The 23,853-nt window shown below is 32.9% G+C and overlaps 1 protein-coding gene across 1 annotated transcript in view; it reads right to left on the bottom strand.

Moving 5' to 3' along the window:
• Positions 1 to 409: 409 nt before the first annotated feature.
• SLC13A1 (solute carrier family 13 member 1) overlaps positions 410 to 23,853 on the bottom strand; it is an 82,322-nt gene continuing 58,878 nt past the window's right edge. The window contains exons 8-15 of the mRNA XM_052001207.1: positions 20,789 to 20,908; positions 16,819 to 16,917; positions 15,626 to 15,727; positions 11,259 to 11,365; positions 7,381 to 7,490; positions 6,023 to 6,184; positions 3,132 to 3,269; positions 410 to 1,532 (exon numbers count right to left, since the gene is read on the bottom strand). Coding sequence (XP_051857167.1) covers positions 1,395 to 1,532; positions 3,132 to 3,269; positions 6,023 to 6,184; positions 7,381 to 7,490; positions 11,259 to 11,365; positions 15,626 to 15,727; positions 16,819 to 16,917; positions 20,789 to 20,908 — 976 coding nt within the window. The 3' untranslated portion in view covers positions 410 to 1,394. The remainder of the gene's footprint in view (positions 1,533 to 3,131; positions 3,270 to 6,022; positions 6,185 to 7,380; positions 7,491 to 11,258; positions 11,366 to 15,625; positions 15,728 to 16,818; positions 16,918 to 20,788; positions 20,909 to 23,853) is intronic.

Raw genomic sequence — 23,853 nt, 5'->3', positions numbered from 1 at the left:
GTATGTATATATATATATATAAATTTAAAATAGCCAAGTAATGGTCAGGGTTGTTTTTTTTTAACTTTTCCTACATGGATTCATATTATTAGAGCTGCTTTTTTGAACATAGTTTTTGTCACTTTTGCCCCTTTAACAATGTAGTTATCAAATGCCAATCTTGACCTTCCTCTGGAACCTTGCTTCTTGCTTGTAGTTCCCAGTTTACATAAAATCATGACCTATTTTTTCTCTTTGTCTTGAACTTTTGTTTTTTCCCCCAATTGTTATACCTCCCCTCTTTTAATTTATGCCTGTCTGTGAAGCTTAGTGAAAGCTTAAATTCTGTCAGTTTTTTCCTCTGTTTAAAAAAAAAAAAAAGATAAGTGTGTGGGGGGGGGAGCAAAATAAATGCAATTTGAGATGGTGATTAAAGCAATGATGAATTATTTTTGTTTGTTTTTTCCTCTTGGTTTGTTGTATATATATTACAGTAGTGGCCCAAATCACATCAAGCCTTATTTTTCATACAGTTGTAAAACATATTCCTTAACATTGATTAAAGACATGAATTACATTAAATTCATTTAATGTTTGTGGAAAAATTAAACAAGAATTGGATTCAATTTTTTTCATGGTTTCAGTTTTCATGCCAGGATGATGGTCAATATCACACTCTTTTTATACTTTTTTTTTTTTTAACTTCAAATAAATGATAGGAATTTAAAAAAAAATAAAAGTTCATAGCTTCATGCCATGCCTCAAGTAAATTCATATATGAACCAGAATGTTAAATTAAACCCCAATTTGATGATAATGCAAGTTGACTGATATCTTTGGAAGACTGAAGAGTAAACACTTCTATAAACAAGCAAATAACACAAGTTCAATGTCAATCATGGATTGCTTGATGATGCTTTGTATGATGGCAAAGGAATTATATTGCCTTCTTCTCAAAGGTGTTGTGGATCCTGCTGAAGTAATCATAATAAACAAATACATAGTCTATGATTTCTTTTGCACAAGGAATCTTCTTAGTATCAGTATCGGAATTCCATCAATATAAAATTCAACCCTCTTAGTAGAAAACACCTAGGATATCGCCTAAGGCACAGAAAGGTTAGATATCTTGTCCAGAATCATACATTTATAGCTAAGAGTTAGGATTGGATCCCAGGTCTTTTTTTTAACCACAAACTCAACATTCTACTATGCTTCCTTGAGAGTAATTACAGTAAATGAAGGAATTCCTGGAATGTTCAATAGAACAGCAATTATGATTTGGAGGGCTTGCACTTTTTTCTTAACCCCTCAAATATTCTCCAACTTAACCATTTATTGTATGATCTTGATGTGCTCTTAATGTTTATCAAAATGGCTTGTACAATAATTAGAAGATCCATTCTGCTTGATGGTCATGGCAATGTATTATTATTCGTTCCAGAAACCCAACTTGGGTATGTATGAAGGTCAAACATGGGTACCATCCACGTGAAAATGCCAAGCATTACTACAGCAACACCTATGATATTAATGCCCAAACCAGCTTTAACCTTAAACAAAAATAAAATACAAAAGTTAATTTCTTGAAAGCAAAACCAAAAGATGATTTGAACATCATTTTTATGATTTACTATATTGAATTTTTACACAGCCTTAAGGAGAAATATGAGTCACTGTTCTGTAAATGAGAGGTTCTTCCTTCAATAATACAGGATGTTCTAATCTAAAGAAATCATCATGGAGTTGTAAGTAACCTGGAAAGGATATCTAAGACTATAAATAAGCCATTTTTGAGCCATTCTTAAGAAGAAAATTCTACAACTTTTGTTGGTAACTCATTTTAATGTTTAACAACTACTTGCATTAGGAAATTCTTATTTTTTTATTTTTAACATGTGTAATCAGTGTTTTGTGGCTTTTGTTATTATATTTCATGGGGTATTATTTAAAGGCATTATCTATGCAAAGCCTTAATATAATCAAATGTAATATAATTGAGTTGTACAATATTTGATAAATATTATTTCAGAAAAGATGAGGCTTCAATGTTCCTTTCTCCATGTTTAGTAATACTAATTTTCACTGACTTTTTAAAATTATGGTTACATTTTTTAATCTTTACATCATCTTAAAAACTTCTTTAAACTGTTTATTTGGTGACTCAAACCAGACACAATGGGGAATTGACTATTTCTTATTATTCTCATTCCAACTTGTTTTGTTGTTATTACTTGTATCCCTCCCAAATGTCCCCACATTAAAAATGTAAATGGGTAATGCAGATCAAGGATCAGCAAATTACTATGGAAGCCTGTATTTCATATTCCCACAGCTAAGAATCATTTTTGCATCTTTAAATATAATTTTAAAATACAAAAAACAAAAACAAACAAGCATGCAAACAAAGGTTAGCCTAATTTGATACTGACCTCTAGTATAGATTGTGATAAAATGGATCCTTTACATTTATGATTCATTATGACTCCTATATCAATTTATTGGTATATAGAAACATAAGCTATTTCTTTTGTTGCATACATGAAGATTTTTTGTTGTTAAGTACAAAACTTTTTATTATATTAAGCTATTTAGTCTAATACTTGTTAAAAGTGCATTTAACAACTACAAATACGTACATATTTCCTTCATAAGTATTCATTGGTATTGGCCTAGGTGACTGGATCACTGCGCCAACTCTTAAAATGTGAATTTCAAGGGGATAAGAAACATAAAAATCCTTTATTTTATTTACTGCATATGAAAGCATGACCTTAATGAATACAGATTGATAGTTTATATCCTTAAGTTTTTTTTTTTTTAAATAGAGACCTTTTTAAAAGTAAAGTATCATTCCAAGTTCTATCAATCATGCAAGGCACTTAAATAACACCTAATCATAAATTTTATTCCCAATTCCATGAAATCATTAAAAATGATTTCATTAAAAAAAAAAAAACCTGTAGGCCTGAGAACTTAATAAAATAAGCTCCTCTCAGATCATCTCCTTTAAAAAAACAAAACAAACAAAACAAAACAAAATCCAGTTGCTTTATCAATTAATAGTGGAATAGGAATCACATTTTTCCCCCCAAAGAAAAATGAAAACATACCACATGCAAGTCAAGATCTTATTCTTTGTAATCACTTACCATGTCAATGACTTTCAGATGGCCATAGGAAAAGACAATGGCATTGGGTGGATTTGAGATTGGTAAGAGGAATGCAAACGAAGTACATAAAGTACAAGGTAACAAAATATAGAGAGGGTTCACATGAATAGCTTCAGCCTATTGAATAAGAAAAATGAAAAGATGTTAAGGACATCTGAGACAAAACATTGAAACAAAAACTAAAATTAATAAATTTTCAAAAAACTTTCCCAGCAGCAGGTTAAATATTGATTTATAAAATAATAAATGTACATTTTACAGTTACAACTTTCAAAAATTAAAAAAAAAGATTTAATCTATAGAAAAGTTCCTTTTTAGATCAGTGAGTTGTTTTCAAACTTTTTCAACGAGCAACTTGGGCACAGAATACAAGTGTTCTTTGTTACTACAGAAAGAAAAAAATGGTTACACAATTGTGTCCCTTGATGAGACAATATAGCAATATCTCTTTGGATCTTTAATATCATAATAGTTTCACTTAGTTGTATCTGATTCTCTACAACTCCCTTTGGTATTTTCTTGGCAAAGATACAAGAACGGTTTGTCATTTCCTTCTTTGACTCATTTTACGAATGAGAAAACTAAAAAAGAAAGATTTAAATGGCTTGTTCAGGTCTAATAATCCTGTATGTGTTCCATCTAGCTGCCTCATCATAACAAAGAGATTATTTCAAATAAGAAACTAAAGTTGAGATTATCTTTTAATTTATAAATAGGATGTATTCTTCAAAGTTTGCCAGTCATTTATTTCAAAGTTAGACTACATTTTCCCTTTGAAACAATGTTTAAGGGAGCAGCTGGGTGGCGCAGTGGATAGAGCATCAGCCCTGAAGTCAGGAGGATCCTGAGTTCAAATCAACTACTTAACACTTTATAGCTATGTGATCTCGGGCAAGTCACTTAACCCAAATTGTTTCTTTTTTCCCCGAGACAATGTTTAAAATAGTCCATGACACATCCCCTCATCCCCTCATTAAAAATCTATTTAACTTACAATGTACCTGAAATATATAATACTAATGTCTTAATGGTAGCCAGAACTAATTACTATTAATAATTTTTTTCCTATGGCAAAAACATTTAAATTTTAAATAGGGTCATAAAGACTGGAAGTCACAACTTTACTAGACTCTAATTTCCTCATTTGTATAATGTGGGGCTTGAACTAGATATTCTATCTTTATTCTTTATACCTCTGAATCTGGTGATTATTTTTTAATTTCACCTTCCATGAATCTAAAAGCATGGGAGTGGGGGAAAAGAGAGGCATAAAAATGTTTAGACACCAATTCAGTTAAATAAATCTATAATTAATGTGTACTATATGCAGATTGCCAGTAGCTTGTTGACTATACTTCCATATTTGCATAAAGGAATGCATATTTTAAAACAAGTTATTCCTCAAATCTTCTAATTGAGGCTCATTTGAGCCTCGTTGATAGTGGTTCCTCTCTCCACACTCACACCCTCACCATCCCCAATATTAATGAAGATTTCAGACCATGAATCCCCTTATTTGTAAGGATAAATTGTTTGTAAATTAAATGTTAATAAGCCAGGGACTGACTGTAGGAAAACTGTCATGGCAATATATTTACCCATATTATTTTGTTCCCCACATAATTCTCCCTTCCAATTTTGAAAAGAAAATCAATGAAAGTATTTTACCCACACAATTTTCCCCTATTTGACATAGCAACATGGCAGCTAGCAGACACTGGTTGGCAGTTTTAAGAATACCAATCAGTTTTTACATCCAGAGAAAGAGAAATCTTCATGTAAAGTACTTTCTTTTTACTGTAATTCACTTGTCACACTAGGAAATGTGTTTCACATAGAAATGACTGCACTGTGTGCTAGACAGAGTTAAGTAAAAGTAAGTTGTGCTTAACTACTTGCCAGTGTTAGGAAAAAAAAAATGAGGAAGGGAAAAATGAGCATCTCACATCCCTTCCTATGGTATTCACCCTTTCTTTCTTATGCTTTCTTCTATGTTCCTTTTCATCTTCTTTTCCTTCCTAGTATCTCCTCTGGACCATAAGTGCCAAAACTCTAAGCACAAAATAAATGCTTTTCGGTTGTTTGTCAAACACTTTATGTTATCCTTCAGGGAAAGAAGGAGAAAGAGAGAAATATGGATTAAGGTGCATTTGAGTGAGAGATGTTTATATTAGATCTAAATTCCAATTAACCTGGTCACTGATTGCTACATAACTTTTAAATTCTGATAAAAGCTCATGAAAAACCTAAAAAACTAAAAGATTTCTTATTGTAGCAATGAAACTAAAAACCAGGGGTTCTCATAATCTCCCCTCCCCCTTCTTGTAATGGGCATGAATATAGGCTATATAATGAGTAAATAACATCATTATTTATTGTATATTTTGTTATATGTTAAATTGTACTCAAATAATTTAACATATAACAAAATATACAATGTAATAAATATATAATGAATTTAATAGATATTCTAAAGAATATTACTACTACTAAAGACTAATGGACAGATGACCTGAAGTGTCCATGGGAACCACAATGGTTCTACATTATGTATTAATGAAGGAACAAAAAAAAAAAAAAAAGCAGTAATGAAGGACTTACCAAATGCCAACCCCTATAGTAAGCACTGAATAATAAAGATTAAAAATACAAAGACATACAAACCTTCAAGGAATTTACATTCTAATATATTGAGATGAAACACATGTAGAAGTACTAACTAGAGAAGGGTATTTTGATTTAGAAACTTGCAGATGGTAAATGGAGGCATAGAAGAGGAGATTGGCATCCCCTTTCTAGTAGCAATGGCTACTTGACTTGATTATAATCTTTTCTCTCACAAGATTAATAATAGTAAACCAACTACTTACCAGAGGTGCCAGTATAGGCAGGAGAAGGGTTATAGTAGCTGCATTGCTGACTACCTCTGTTAAAGAAGTGACAATTAAAGAAGATATAAGGATAGTAGACCAAACTGGTAATGACCCCAGAGGTGTTAGTTGTTGGCCAATCCAATCAGATAATCCTGATATCTACAAAATAAATAAAATTATATTGTTAATATTTAGTTCTTATGAAAAATTTCTCCTCACATAGTAAGTTCTTCAGAAAAGCAATGTTCTTATCTATAAAAATAAAACTCTTTTTTCCTATCTCAAAGCAAGTTTCCAGAATATCTAGATCTGTGTAATAACTATAATTCTCTGTAGTTTGGTTCTAAGAAAAAGGAGTTCTCATTGACTCTTATTCTAACTGTACCTTTAGGTCTGGTTTTTTTCTGTTCATAAAAAAAGTCAGTTTGTGGAAATAGTTTATGGAAGGAGATTATGGAAGCCAGACTATCTAAGTCAGTCAGCTCATATGACTAATATATAATTGAATCAGGCAGAAGTTCACTACATCAAATTTTAGATGATACATTGATAGGTAGAAAAAACATGAGGCCATTTAATCCAATTCCCTCATTTGACAAATGAGGAAACTGAGATTCAAACAAGTTTAGTGACACATTCATATATATAGAGGAACTTTTAGGAGTTTCAAAATCCAAATATGAAGATGCTACAAATTGATACCCAGAAGCAAATTGCTCCTTAGTATAGACTGCAAAACACCATTTGTAATACATGTTCTAGAGGAAACTTTTCTTCCTGAATGTTCAACACAATTATTCTCTAGAGAAGCCAAAAAAGTAATAGGCCCCTTATTGATTACCAAGGGTCTTGAAGAATACAAACGACCAATATTCTTAAAGGGTTTGAGTTTATATCCAAGGTATAATAATACCATTTTAAACTTGGCTGTATAAAATGAATTCCATCATTTTGTACACATATATCAGTGAAGGCTACATATCTAGAAGACAAATTTGCCTTTTTATATCTAATTTTCCTATGAACTGAGTATTTTTTCTATGCCTTCACTATACTAATATTATTTCATGGAGTGAGACTTTTAATCTAAACTGCATTATTTCCTTTTGTCATGCTGAAAACTGTAAAATAAATGTGTTATGCTTATACTCTGTAAAAATCCTTGAACTTTGATTTCATTTGTGTTGTCTACTAGGTATATGACTATTTAAATCTACATTATGGAAATGATAGAATGAACTTGAATGTAGGGGAAGATTGAGTCTCTCTGATTTTTTTCTATTTCTTTTTTCTTTTTCTTTCCTTCTTTCTTTTTGGACAGGCACAATTAGTCCAAAATTTACAGGATTTATTACCTTACATCCTTCAGCCAGGGCAAACCCACCACCCACAAGAATAGCTATGTCCCAGGGCATGAATGACTGGAATTCTTTCCAAGTAATCAGCGGAGAGTAATCAAAGGCAGCTAGAAAAAGAAGAAGAAGAATTTGATGTTCAAATATTGTTTGAAAAATAACTATATGACATGATACTTAAAGGTAACCTCCTTTTCAGCACTGGAAACAGTTATAATAGCTATTGTCCAACAAATATAGAAGATTCCTTTTCTATTTATAAAGAACATTCAGGAGGAAAGGTGATTTGGATTTCTATAACCAAGAAAAGGCTTGGATTTTGAGAATGTTGCATAAATCATGCTTAGATAGGAAGCTGTATTGTAAAAGGTAAAAATAACATAACTTGGGGAAAGGGGAGTAAAATCTCTTTAATGTTATTTCCAAAGAAATCCAATATCACATGCATAATGAAATTCCCAGACTATAGAGTTTGTTATGCAACATTCCAATGGGTATTCTAAGCAAAAAGATCTAGGAAGCCAAACTTATCCTAAGAACTTTTAGGCAGAGATTTAATAGGTAGCTATTATTTATATGTATCCAAGGTTCTGTTCTCTATGTATTTTATAAATATCTATTGATATTTATGTTGTCTTCCCCATGCAAATGTGAATTGTTTGAAGGCAGGTATTATTTTTTTCTTTTTTCTTTACTATTACTAGTTCGTAATAACTGAACTTATGCTTGTTTGATCTAGGATTTTCTAAATAACATCATGAAAAGACAGTATCCACTTGTGTCATACTTACCAAAATTCCAGCTAAAGGAAAGCATGGAGAAAAGAAAAAATTAATACTTGCTAGTTACAAGTCATCAGCTAGGACAATAAGAATGTTTGGAAAACTTTTGGCATATAACATTCATCTGCTCTCTGATCCCTTTTGCCTAAGTGTGTTAAACACTAGTTTGACCCAACATAAAGTGGTATGCCTATTAATCTATATGACTATCACGATGCAATCAACTGTTTAAACAGTAACAAATCCTACTGTATTCTGGTGAATGAGGAAATCCTTCTGACCAAATATGAGGAATCAATTGCTGAACAAATGATAGACATCTTGAGAGAAAGCAACTAGATCATTTCAGAGACTATGGTAAATAAGGAGGTTGATCAGGGGAAAGGGCGATGGTTAAATTTCATATTTTGGATGGCATTCTAGATTTTAAGAGAGATAATTTTAGAGCCACGAGATAGAGGAATAGATTAGATCCCGTGGTCAAAAATTCAATGGGAGAAGTCAATTCAAAAGGAAAGGAAGACTTAAAAGAAAATGAAATCCTTTAAAAATAAATAAGCTAAATACCAATGATGATAATGAATTAGAAGCAGAGAGTAGGGGAAATATTATTTAAAGAATCAATTACAAATGTCCAGGGATTTCACTGATGAATTTAAATTTTTAAAGAAACATACAGAAAATGGAAGCAAGGATGGGAAACTGAGAATGAAATCAAAATAGTAGCATAGTCCTTTAAGAACAAAGTCATGAATATGAAAAGCCAGAGAAACAAAAGTTTGAGCATACTAAGGAAAGAAAAAAAGTTAGCAATGGTACCATGACTTAAGATCAATGGGATAATAACAGACCATGGACTAAAAATGAAACTATACTACTCAGCTGAGTTGAATGTAAGATGTGGAAATTTAATAGGGATAAATTTAAAGTCCTATGTTTTGCATCAAATATCAACAGTGATGTGAGAAATGTGATGAAGAGATAGTTCCTGTTGAAAAGGGGGACAAAAGAAACATTAAGTAGAGATGTTAATTGGTCTAACTGTTCTGGATATCAGTCAGGGATTTGGCAGGAAAAATGATTTGACTTTTCATAACTTTTTACTAGAATGGTGGTTCTGTGAGTGGATAGAAAAGAGAATGAAGGAATGATAAAATTTGGAAATTCCTTGTAATTGTGAGATGAGATAGTGGAAGTAAGAGGCACCACTAAGGTAAGACTAAGTGAGACATGTTAATTAAGTATTTGAATAGGCTTGTTTTGCTTCTTTCCCAGATGTTAGAACTAGAATCAAGAGGTCAGGTGACAGGCAGGTCTTAGCTCAACATTAGAGAAAAATCATAAAAGTTTGATCTATCCAAATATGGAATGAACTCAGTTGAGAGGTAGCAAATCCCCTTTTGCTGGAAGCTTCCATTGGAAACTCATTAACTACTTGTTGGGGATACTATAAAGAGCATTACTATTCATGAATGTGGTTCCTTTTCAATTCTGAGAGACCTCTTCCCTTATAAGAAATATGTACCTTAGACATTTATAAGAAGGATCTCACCCAAGAGTGCAGATGACATGATACTGGTTCCCCTGCAACCTATGATAATGATAATAACCTCATTGTAGGGATTACTTAATATAAGCTTAATATAGTCATTTAAGAATTCCCCACAGATTTAATTTTTTAATTTCCCAAAGAGAAAAGATTAAGGATGAGAAAAAGATAAGCAAAACTGATTTTATATTAGAGATGAGGATTGATCAAAGTGTTTGAGGTTGTATTGGAGGGGCTATGCTAACACAAGAATAATATATTTCATCAGGAAGATATCTTCCCTACCAAAGCCCCCTGAGTAGTTACTTCACTCCCCATGAGAAAGGAATTACTTTAGTAGTTTGTGAAAACAGGAAATGTCTGTGAGCCTGAGAAAGGAGACATGACAGTAGCTTTTGGTGGCTCCACCAACCTGATTGAGAACCCCAGACCTAAAAATATAACTCCAAAATAACTTACTACGTGGGGTGGATTAGGACTTCTCTTTGATAAATTAATATTTAACAAGGGATCTTGTTAATCACAAAGTTATCACAAAGCTAACAACAACTGTTTCTGCTCTTTCCCAATCACCCACTTAGTACCAGACAAGAGAAATATATATATATCCTTGACCTTGATAGTCCTGTTCTTTCCCTACTCCTTCACTTAATAATAAATCTCAGTTTCTTCTTCATTCATAATTCTAATAACTACTCTGATCACTGTCCATGAACATGGCTTACTGGCCACCACTAGAATATCAAACAGCAAAATGCTTTTGGATTGTACTGCTGATGGAGATGCCTCTAAGCTGAAGTTTTCATATTCTCTGAAGATTCCCATGTTTATACCAGTCCAGGAATCCTTATCAATTCACACTCATTGATTCATCCAGCAAGTGCCTAATGTACACTTTTTAGCAACCACGGGAGCCAGGAAACTATTTATTTATATGACTGGAATATCCATATAAAATATATATGGAATGGCCATCTTTTAAAAAAGAAAACCTTTCAATGGAACTGAATTTGGAGTGATCAGTTTTGATCTCAGATAAGAGATGATGAAATGTGTCTCCTTCCCTGTCACATGCTACAAAGGAAGGTTCAATATGTGTGGTGGAAAGTGAAGGAGTTTAATTAGTAGAAATGAGTGCCATAAAAAGAAAGGCATAACAAGCTATTTTAAAAATATTTGAGCAATACATGTGTAAAAATGTTATACTGAAAAGGTATATGTATATCATGTATACACATATTTCTAATTTATAAAAAGCCCTAAATTACTCCTTTTCCCCCTAAACTCCTATGCCCCTTCTCCATATATCTGTAGGTTTTTAATATTTAAACCTTTACCTTGGTTTCTGTTTTTTTTCCTTCATTTCATTTCTTTTTACACACACACACAAGAGTACACATACATACAGATATACCTCTGTTTACACTACAACTTTGTGTGTCTACTGAGATTGTTGGGCCTGCCTGTTTTTATTGTTTTGACAAAATGGATTAGGTTATCCACAAATATGAAACTGATATAACCCAGAATTTTAAATAATACTCAGCTGATTTCTCCAGTAGGTGTAGTTTTAGTCAACTTCTTGACTGGAATCAAGAAGAAAAAAATGCCTATGGTTAAGGCAACAGTTGCATCTGTAATAAACCTTGAGTACCTAAGGAAAATAAATAATGTATTAAATAGTGTTCAAAAGTTACAGGAACAAAATACTAAATGAACCATCTTATAAGTAATGGGAAGCTATTTGTGACTTATTTTATGGAAAAAAAAATCATAAAAATGAACATCATTTAAGTCCCCCAAAATCATTTGCATACAAATGGACATCTCAAAATCTCAGAATTATTGCTTAATGTTAGTGTACCAGTCTTTGTTGCAGTCTCAATACATAGGATTCAAGTCTTGCTTCTGATATATTGTAGCTGTGTGCCAATGACACATCTTCTAACTTCTCATTTTAAAATCAGCCTGCATCAGTAAAGGGAGTTTCTACACTGAAAGTTCTCCACATTGATGAAAGACAGAGATCTGGAGGAGGAAGGTGTCTGAGGAAGGCATCTACCTGTAGCTTTAAGTATGTCCCCAAATTCCTGGTACTGTCAATATTTTAGGATCCATTGTATAACATGACAGTGCAAAATCTATCTCCTCAATCTGTTTGCTATTCTGCACTGAGTATGTTTTGATTCAGAAAATTAGTACCATGATGTGAGGGGGTGTAAACACTGTATTTTAGTGCCTGTATATGAAGGAAAATAGCTAGAAACAACAGAGAGAGAGAGAGAGAGAGAGAGAGAGAGAGAGAGAGAGAGAGAGAAAGAGAGAGAGAGAAACTATAATCAATGTACAGTCCAACACTTGGAAGCTTGTCTCTATATTAGTGATATTAGTGGTGGTGTGGAAAGGGTAAATAATAAGGCTAGCATGCTTTCCTGGTGCTTTCAGCTGGAATTATTTTTAGCTTTGGGTTCTAGTTTCTTTTCCCACTCCAACCCTTCTATGTAGCTATACCAGCATTCAGGAGAGAGTCATTCAGAGATATGGTGGAAGGGAACTCTGAATGACACAGTTCATACACATCCATATTCTACACACTAGGAGAAAAGCAGTTTTCAGGTACTCAGAACCTGTGGGCAAGCACATTAGGGACAAATGGTGATACTCTTATGAGAGTGAATATGTACATGTCAAATTTCAGTCTTGAATTACACAACTGAAAAGTTTTTCCTTTGATTTATTGCCATCAATTCTTAATTATATTGTAAGCAGATCGAAGTTGGAGCAAGTATAGACAAGGCCTAGCAACATGTTTTACAACTCACACCTATCTTCATTTATGCCAGACTCCAGTGGGAACAAAATACAAATGTTTTTTATAGGCACTGAAAATAGCCTCCTCTTCAAAATAAATCTCCAGTCTTATAATGAGCATAGTTGAATCATTTCAACTGATGACTGGTTTATTTATTTTTGGTTTCAATTGGTGATTTCAATATTATAGGGACCTCTAGTAACCTAGGTGTCAACAAGTTCAGTGAGTTAGAAGCAGAAGCTCTCTGTGTTTCTATTAACTCATAGAAATTCATTTACCCTTATAAAAAGTGCACTGAATTTGGACTTAATTGAAGTTCATGTATTACTTAATACTTGTGACTATGAGTAAGTCATTTAATCTTCCTCCATGTCAACTCATCTGTAAAATGAGGGGATAGTTCTAGATGGCTACTGTGGTTCTTTCTATCTCAAAATTTATGAATCTGTGACATACAATTTGGGTTATTTTATACGGCTGTAATAAAAATAAAAGAGAAAAACAGTTTGTATAATGGAGTGACCATTGTGTCTATAGTCAAGTGAAGCTAGATTCAAAATCCTGTCTGACACACTACTCATATGACCTTGGGAAAAACCACATCCCACCTTGGGCTAACTTCCTCTCTCTAGAAAATAAATAGTTTGAACTAGATGACATCTGCAGTGCTTTTAGCTCTAAAAGATGTTTTAAGAGGGTAAACCTAAAACCAGATGTCTTTAGAACCATTTGGCAGTCAACTGTATGGCAATCTCCAAAGACCTTCAACTCTTTGAAAACTAGAAAGCTACAGATTAGCAAGTCATGTGTATAGAGCTTATCTCCCAAAGTCAATACCTTTCCATGCTGCTTCCTTGAGAAGTCTAATACAATACAAACATAGTATGTATCTAATTAAATAAAGGTTAGGGAAACAATATAGTATTGTAGAAATTTGACCAATTTTTTTCTCCTTTAAATAAGGAGAATATGGGTTTAAAAATCTTGCTTCTAATATATATTAACCCTTGACCAAAAGCAAATTGAATAACTCCTTAATGTCCTAGATAAATCTACATGACTATAATTTGCCAGTGGAGAGGCTTTACATAGTGAGAGTTATCTACATAGGTGTAATCAAAGGCTCAAACCATATATGTATGTGTATACACATAGAGAAGGTGAGGAAAAAAGAGGGAGAGATATTATTTGACTATCTCATAACATGGCAATCCTCAGTATCTACCTGAAAATCATAATCATCCAGATAAAGCATTTTCTTTTTCACTATAATACCTTATCTAAAATGAGTCTGACTTGCTTGAAAACAAATTTATTTTCTTTACTGACCGAGCAAAAAGTCATCATGGAGTGAGTCATTCTATTGAAGATACCAGCATCTACAGCAATAGTCGTGCTGGGTTTCTTTTATTTCAGTTGTAATTGCTGCTTCTATATTTTGCCAAGATAGCCTAAGCTTCCCTGTAACCTCATTTTGTTTAATATGAAGTGACACATTGCTTTCTAACCAGGTCCAAACAGATGGGATGAAAACACTAGGAGGTAGCCAATAAGACATGGTATTTGGATAACCTATGAATAGATCCAAATTCCAAATAGAGAAAAGGTATGTCATATTTTCATAATCACACGTAATGAAATTACCTTTTTTTATAATATGTTTATATGTGTGTACACACAGATACACATATAAAGCTACCATTATTTCCTATAATGGTTTATATAGAAAGTGTTGTTTTAATATGTTACAAATAGATACCAAACCATACAAGGTTTGCAGGAATTTTATTTGAGTCACAAAATTGATTTGAGTTCATCTTCATTTACAAATTATTTTGTATTCTTGACTTTTTCTTTTTTACCTGTCTCTATTTATACTGCTCTCCTAGATCAATGGTCTTAACACATGGGTCAGCAAGCTTGTGGTCTCAATCCAGCCTGCCATTTGTCTTTGAACAGCCCACATATGCAGGCCATTATTTGCTAATCCCTGGTCTGGGACAAGATCATATTCTGACATCAGGAAGGTGCTTGAATCCAAGTTGTATGGCATTGAATAAGTCACTTCCCTTCTCTTATCTATTTCCTTCGCTTTAAAATGGGGATCTTAGGATCACCCATAGGTAAAGGGTCTATATGACTTTAAATTCCTCAACTTAAAGATAAGGATACTGTAGCCTAGAGATCAAATTATTTGTCTAAAATCATAAAATTGGGCCAGCTAGATGGCACAGTAAATAGAGCACCAGCTCTAAAGCCAGGAGTTCCAGAATTCAAATCTGACCTCAGACATTTAATATTTCTAGCTGTTTGATGCTGGGCAAGTCACTCAATCCCAATTGCTTCAACAAAAATAGTAATAATAATAAGATAAAATAAAAAAATAAAATCATAAAAATAAGTGACAGAGAAAAAGTTCCCAGTTTGATTCTGAATTCAAATTCACCATTTCCACTGTAACATCCTACCATTAAAAAAAGAGGGGGCAAAGAAAAAGTGCACTGACATTCACATAGAAAAGGTTTACAAAGCACTAGAGGTAAATTCTCATTTGATCATCACAACTATCATCATGTGATGCTTTATTTAAATGAATTTAAGTTCTCAATCTGGGTATGCCCTTCTATTATGCAAATTATAACCCACTTATACTTTGTCCATTCTCTGTGCTATTTATATGAGTCACTTAAATTCTTTATACCTATACCACTTAACACAGTGCCTGGCCATACATAGCAACACTTCAAGAAATGCTTGTTGACTTATTGATAAGTAATAAGTAATTATTTGGTACTAATCAATGGGATTTATGCTCTAAGTGAGGTTTGAACTAGGTGATCTCTGAGGTTCCTTTAAACTCTGAGATTCCAATTGTTCCATAGGAACTAAAACCACAAAGAGTTTGGATAAATTCATGTGGTGATTTCAAAAGAATTTGGAGTAGAACCCAGAATATCAGAACTAGAATGTGCATTAGAGAACAATTAACCCAATTATACTCTCATTTTGTAGGTGATTACACAATGATTTTTTTTTCAATTACAGATGTCTGCAGAAGAAAAGTAAAGAGAAATTAAGACAATTTGACAGAGGGCCACTTACTGTGGAAAAAGTGAGGACCAACCAGGAAGAAAGCCAGGATCTCGGGTAAACCATAACAGGGCCATTATGGAGAAGAGGACCAAGGTTATAATTTCTTGAAACCTATTGTGACAAAATCCAAGTCCATGTTGTAGCATGGTTAATACTCTAGAATGCAAACCCCATAAGACCACAGACTTTATCTGAAAGTGCTTCCTCATGGTAAGTGCTTAATAAATATTTGTTGAACATAACAGGTTGTGTGAACATAATCAACACATTATCAGTTCATCTTTTGTTTATGATCTATGATTTCACTGGTTTTAGAAACTCCTAAATAGCAATACCCTCTACCAAGGCAGAATGGAAAAATTGCTATAGCTCAATGGTTCTCAAAGTATGGTCCAGGAATCTCTTGGGGTTCCCTGAAATCTTTTGTAGGAATCTATTTTCAAAATAATACTAAAATGTTTTAATATTTAATATATATTACTGTTAAGTCATTTTCATTCATATCAATCTCTTTGGGATTTTCTTGGCAGAAATACTGGAGTTATTTACCATTTTCTTCATTTTACAGATGAGAAAACTGAGATTAACAGGATTAAGTTACTTGCCCAGAGTCACACAGATAAAGTGACTGAGACCAGATTTGAACTAAGAAAGGAGTCCTCCTGACTCTAGGCTTGACTTTCTAGCATGACCCAGATGATTTCCAGCATGATAAGGATCTATATATCTATAGTTATTGCTATAGATATATAAATACATCACTCATGTAAAATAAAAGTTTTATGGGGACAGGTCCTCAATAACTTAAAGGATGTCCTGAGACAAAAAAGTTGGAGAACTGCTTTGCTAACATAGTCTTAGAGAATCACTGAAAGGTTGTGATTTCCCAAAATATCCATGATTCCAAGGCCATTCTTCCATCCCAGGATTCAACATTAGTTTTATTCTGCCATGAACTCTTTGGTATTCTAGTGAAACCTGTGAACTCCTTAGAATGTTTTTAAGTTATGTAAAAGAAAATACTTTGGATAAGAAGTAATCAATTATATTGAAATATAGTTTGTTTTAGAAAAGTTTATAAACCTCTGGTTAAAGGGGGGAGGGGTTTCTATATGTGTCTTAAGTACATAGAAAAAATACATCCTTGCATGCATGTATACATGCCATAAGTTTCTTTTCTTTCTTGCTATATAAGCAATTACCTCATTGGTCCAAGTTTTTGATACTCTTCTTTAATAACATTTTCACAGGCTTCTTCTTTTACTGTTTTGTTCTTGCCACATTTGAACATTTCTTTTAGACTGGAATTAAAGAATTATGATATTTTAAAGCACCAATAAACAAGAGTATAGCATTCTTTTACCCACACTTCTCTCATCTGAAAATAACTATGTAAGCTTTATAAAATAAGACTCAACTGCCCTGTTATTGATAGAAAGAAGTTTGTGTCCTCCTCCCACTCATCTGTCTACTTCTCAATTTTTAAGGTCCACTTTCAGCTCTAGTTCCTTTGTGAAATCTTCCCTCTTCACTGTAAAGGATTTTCTTTTTTAAAATTATTTTTTTGAACAATGAGCAACTTGTTCTATACTTCCTAGTTTTCTAATTCAGCATTTTATTATGGATTTCCTTGTCCCTAACTGTTTGCTTGTCCATATGTCTTACCATTACAGGATGACAGTAAAGTCCTCAAGGGCAGAGATTTTTTGGTACACTTTTTGTTTATCCAAAATGGGAAACTAAAGGAGAATCTTTCAATTTGGGAATAGCTCAGCAAATTGTAGTGTGTGAATTCAATGGAACATTATTATGCCATAAGCAATGATAAAATGGACAAAGAGAGGAGAAATAGGAGGAACTTTTATGAAATTGTATAGAACAAACATAAGTAGGAGAACAATTTACACAGTAATAGCTATATTATGAAGAAAAGCAATATTGAAAAACTTAAGAACTATGATGAACATAATGATAAAGCACAAGTCCAAAATAATGTAGATAAAATATACCACTCACCTTCCAACAGAAAGATTTTCATATATTTTCAGACATGGCTAATATAGCAATTTATTTTGCTGGATTATATAGATTATTGGGTTGGTTAATGGAAAGAACTAATAAAAATACTTGCTAGTTGAAAAAAGTTTAACTATACAAAAATTAAAAATTTTATATTGTACTTCTTTTCAAAACATCTCATTCTTTGGGGTCTCAATCATAGTACCTCTTAGTCTTAGCTCCTACCCCATTTTGTCCCTAATAATAATGTGTTTTGTGGGGCAAGATGGTTGATGAAACAATGATCAGAAGGCCAGAGAATAAAGAGATCACTTACTCTATACCCCTTCTAATTTCTAACATATTACCCCCGCAGGAAAAAAAAAAAAAAAAAAAACCTTTAAACTACCATCAAAGGACAGAACTAACAATGGAATTGAATTTGATAAACCATTTAAATGTTGAATGCTTATTATTGTAAGTAATGCTTACATAGCACATCATCAGCAAGATGAGTCTTTCACATGGCATAACAGAGATAATCAACTGATAACCCTTATATTCTATTGGTATCTACATAATACTGAGAGACCTAGAGGAAGGCCTCTGGATGAGTCTTTTTGTGGAGGATTTATGGAGGAATTAGAGAAAGGCTGCTCAAGATGAAAAGATATGAATAACTAGTGATTTTTATTATTTCATGGAGTACTGATGTCTATCAAATCACAAATATATTAAAAGAGTGACGTTGTCTGTAACAAAAACTTATACATTGTCATGTGAAAAATGCTAATATCACTAGAAAACAATCCCTAGATCATTTTGAAAGGACAACTTAATGATAAACAAGTAGTGATTTTTATTATTTCATGGAGTACCCATGTCTATCAAATCACAAATATATTGAGTGACATTAAGTTAGTAACAAAAACTTATACATTGTCATATGAGAAATGCTAATATCACTAAAAAACAATCCATAGACCATTTTGAAAGGACAACTTAATGATAAATGTCACTTTGATATCCATAACACTGCAGTAAAAATACAGCTGAAAAACAACAAGCATCCTTCCTATGAATAGTTACCCTAATACTAGCTGGAATATGCTGCTTGATTCTGGGACTATACAGAGTTAAGTCAAAAACCAGATTGGCTCTCCTGAAAACGAAGGTTAATGCCTTCACAAAGGAACTGATGAAGCAAATGACAATACATCAACCTCTCCATTTAAAAAACTTCAGTGGCACTGATGAATGGGACTCCCTTCCCAAATATGTTTGGGTCATTTATAATGGGTGAGTTAACTGTGTTAACAGCCAGCCCACTAATCAGAATGTATGGTACCCTGCCAAAAGAGCCAGCTTATGATTTCTGTTTTTCGATCTTTTGCCTCTGGAGGTGTGTACCCTGGTGGGCTGAAAAGGACACTGAAAAATTAGCTTAAGAATGAAACTGTGCAGCATCTAACCAATAGCAGACAGTGAGGGGAACAGTTTAAACATGTCACTGATTGTGATTTATGGGCTTTAACTAATTTATGTACTTCATGGGACTTTTTTTTTAATTCCATCACAGTGAACACATTTCAATACATTTGCCCTTTAGCTCTTAATTTCTCCTCCTTGCCCTACATTGTTTTTAAATAACACTAATTGCATTCAAAATTTGTAAAGTTGTCAGTTGCCTTAAAGAATAGAGGAAACTACTGTGGTTCTTAAGTAAGATATATTCACTCCTGAATTGGAGTTCTTGTCCCCTCTCCCTCTTGCAGCACTTAATATGAAATTATTTAGGCTCACCAAAGAACCAGATTTCCAATAGAGCCATTTAGTATGCAGATGTCCTTTCCCTGCTGCTGCTCACCTGCTGATCTCAGTGACACGCCACACATTGGCTTCCTTGGGGGAGGTTGCCACACACTGTGTACACAATCTGGACAAATACATTTTTAATTTTTCTAGCGCTATCCCCCACGCTCTGATAGAAACTGGCAGCTCCGGAAAGAACCCAGGAAAGGGAGGAGGGAAAGAGCAATATCAGCAGGCAGGCAGGCTATGAAAATCTGGGCAAGGGGCTGCATTGTGCCAAGGCCTTTGTGAACACATCCCAAGCCTGTTAGCAAAAAATGTTGCTGCCTCTATAATCTAGTTCCTACTTTACTTGTTTAGGATATCAAATGTTTTATTAAAGAGCCTTGAAATAATTTCAATACAACACTATTCTCAAAATGAATTTTATGTTAATCTCCTTAAAAATAATTTATAACATTCCCTTTTGGATTTGGATATGTAAGTGTGGGTACTTTTTTTTTTCTTTTGCTAAAAATTATGTTTATATCTTAGGTTTTTCTGAAAAACCATTCCTTGTGATATATTAAACAGGGAAATCATTTGATCTATCTAAGACAGTTTGAAGTTTTTCCTGTGTTGAACTCAATTTATTTGATGTTGGATTACTTTAAAAAAAATTTTCCCCAGAAATTATAGCATAAGATAGTTCTTTATTGATATAGATTGGCCTATTTGGGGAAGTAGTGAGTTCCTCCCTCAATGGAAGTGAGGAAGTCTTCAAGTAGACTAGATGACTATCTGTTAAACATGTTGTTTAAAGTATTCTTGCTTAAAAATAGGTTGGGCCAAATAGCCTCTGAGATCCCTTTAAAACCATAGCATGCTGTGATCCTGATCATAATTAACCATCCTATCTTATCTATAAGTAATATATACCCATTTCTTTTTCTATTGAAGTAAAATGCCAAGTGGGAGGTGGACCCAGCACAGACTATTTCCAACTTACTTTTCCAGAAATGTAAAATATGATATCTGATAAATTAAATTCTCATATAAAAAATAGAATAAAAATGTTTTAATTTTTTGAATTAACAGCAAGTCTAGTTTTATAATGTCAAGACAAAGTATATGAATACTAGAACCTCACTTTAATAAATGGTAATACTGTAAGATTGCTTTATAAAGACAGCATATAAATAGGATATTTGGCTATTTTAATAAAAAATATTCCATAAAATAAGGTTTGAGATTAACTAAACTTAGATCAAAATATAGTTAATAGTGTTAAAGCAACATCCCTGTGCATACTTACATGTGTACATGGTTTGTAGGTGATTAATTTACTTTTAGTTATGCCATGAATAGCAAACATTAACTTACTTAAAACCAAGGAAAAGCCACTGAAGCCAAATCCAGGACAAGAATAGAAGAATAATTGCAGCAGGAAAGGAAAGCAAAAACCAAGATCCAAAATTGATGCAGCGACAGTCTGGATAGCGCCTATTAAAAAAAAAAAAAAGTCATAAGCAAAATTAACATCATAACACAAACAAATATGAAACTTCAAGGATTAAGTAGACATCCGGCCTACCATTTTCCCCTCTGTTGATAGGGGAGGTCCTCTTGTCTCTTGGACCATCACTGAGAACAACCAGCTACAAAATTATTGTTGTGCCTCAGTAAAATCTGGATTTTATAGGATTTCACTTTTGTGTTTGTACCTAAGACTATGAGAATAGTTGCCACTATGTGTTGGAACTAAAAATGAATATGTGAAGGAAATAAAGCAGTTGAGAGGAGATTGAGAACTTATTCATATTAGATATTGTTCTCATGAAACAACAAACATCTAGTTCAATTTTAGTTACAAATGGATCCTGAGTAGTTCTATTCCCATCCTCCTTCTTTATCCTCATATGTCCACAGCAGCAACTTGCATTGTTCTACAAATAAAAGTCTTTCTTTTATTTTTCTACAAAATGAATAAGGAGGGGAACATAGATATTATATATACATACCAGTATAGGTTGATAGATAGATATATCTATATTGTGTATATAGATTCATAAAAACATATGTATATGTGTACTGATATACACAGACACTGATAAACAGACACACACACACATATATATATATATCACAATATACAAAAACATACATATACCTGCATGTGTTTGCATATGCATTTATTCAGACATTTTTCAGTCATGTCTGACTCTTTGTGATCCCATTTGGGGTTGTTTTATAAAAGATATTGGAGTGACTTTGCCATTTCCTTCTCGAGCTCACTTTACAGATGAGGAAACTGAGGCAAAGTTATGTGCTTTAGGTCACACAGGTAGTAAAGGTCAGACTATACTTGAATTTAGGGAGATGAGTCTTCCCTGATCTCAAACTAGCACTCAATCCATTATGCTACCTCACTGTCCCATGTACTATATAAGCCTATATAACCCTTTTTTTATGAAGGCCTTTAACTGTAAATTTAAAGTCATTCACTATAGTTATATGCAGGAACATCTAAGAGTCCAAGATCTTATTTACTTTCAATATCCTTTCATCTCTTATAGGCTGGTCCCTACAAAGACCTTGAAAGCTAAAGGTAAAGAATTAGAAACTAATTTTTCTACTAAATATTTCTACATTAATGAACAGATGGTAGAGTAGTAAACTGATCCCACCATTCTGGAGAACAATTTGACATTAAACTCAAAAGTTTATAAAAAATTTTTTCCCAGTGATATCAGTCCTAAATCTGTCACAAAGAAATCAAAAGAAAAGGATACTCATCAATTGGGGAATGACTAAATAAGCTGTGACATATGATTATGATAGAGTATATTATACTGTGAGAAATGATGAGGGGAGTGGTTTCAGAAAAACATGATCAGACCTATATGAGTGAAATGAAAACTGGGATATTATTGTGCACAGTAGCAGCAATTTGTAAGGATGATCAACTGTGAGAAACACTTGACTGCTCTGATCAATACGATGATCCAAGACAATTCCAAAGGACTCATGATGAAAAAATCACTCTCTACCTGCAGAGAGAGAACTTTTAATGTGAACTGAAGAATCATTTTCTTACATTACTTTTCTTGTTTTTTTTAAAAGTATGGTTAATATGAAATATATTTTGCATGATTTTACATGTATAATTAATATCATATTGCTTGCCTTCTCAGTGGGTAGGAAAGCAGTAGGAGGGAGAAATTTGGAACTCAAAATTTAAAAAGAAAAGAATGTTTAAAAATAATTTGTGTGTGTGTGTGTGTGTGTGTGTGTGTGTGTGTTTGCATCATTTATCTTACTTGGAAATGTCAATTATCTATGATTTTTGACCCTTCCTCTCTGCAACAGACAATGTTCAAACATTACTGTAGTAAAAATATTTACTATCCTCTTATTATAATGGTGCAACTTTTTGTTTTCTATTTAAAAGTAGAGCTGTGCTTCTACTGGTATAGGGAACTCAGTAAGAAAACTCCCACTTCTAAAAGCAAATTTGGTTGATCAGGTCACTCAGAGCATAAAAAGAAGACACATGTCTAAGGTCACACAGTCAGTATTTGACAGAAGAGGGACTTGAATCCCCAGGGTTTCTTGACTTTGAAATTGGTTATCTTATATACCACAACTCTATATCGAAGCTGGTGATAGTATATAAATCTCTGTATCAGTCCTTGATTAATAGACATACAATTTGCCAAATCCACAATTAAAATATTGAATAGATCTCTCAGACCTTATATTTAGCTATAAACTCTAGAAAACTAAAGTCACTTCCATTCAATAGTAAGGTACAGAAGCAGGAATGTACTCTAACTTTTAATTGAGGGGAGGAGATGTAGGGGAAAAAAAAGAAAAGAAAAACTGGTTTGATTCCAAAGGATTTATTGGAATTTACTGGAATTGGATTAAAAACTAAGTCTATTATTTTTGTTCATTTTACAGAATTGCATAACAATGCTCCTTTTGTGTACATCTATATCCCTAAATACAGCTTCCTTTATCTCATCCTTCCCCTTTCCCTTCTTTCTTTCCTCCTTCCTTCTTTACATTTGTAGATTCTACCTTGATATCAATCTATAAGCTACACTACAAGGTTATTCTTATCTATCTATCAGAACCATGACCTTCATGGATATCAATCAAAAAAGGATAAAAAGCCTGGGAAAACTAAACTGAGAATGGTTTTTCTTCTTTCCCCTTTCTCTTTCATCCCAGATTTGAGAAACAGAAAAGAACAGATTACATTAATAAATGTGAGTTCTGGTTCTTAGAAATGAGTTCCCATTCTGGGTCCCAAGTTCAACACTACAAATTTCACTTCATTAACAAATTATAATCTGTTTATCCAAAATAAATAATAAGATTCATGAATAGTTATAGGCTCTCATTATAAACTTGGTGCTGGGGACAAACATATTGCTCATTTT

This window comes from Antechinus flavipes, chromosome 5, assembly GCF_016432865.1.
Source record: "Antechinus flavipes isolate AdamAnt ecotype Samford, QLD, Australia chromosome 5, AdamAnt_v2, whole genome shotgun sequence".
Taxonomy (NCBI): Eukaryota; Metazoa; Chordata; class Mammalia; order Dasyuromorphia; family Dasyuridae; genus Antechinus; species Antechinus flavipes.
This window is presented reverse-complemented; position numbering and strand designations above follow the sequence as displayed.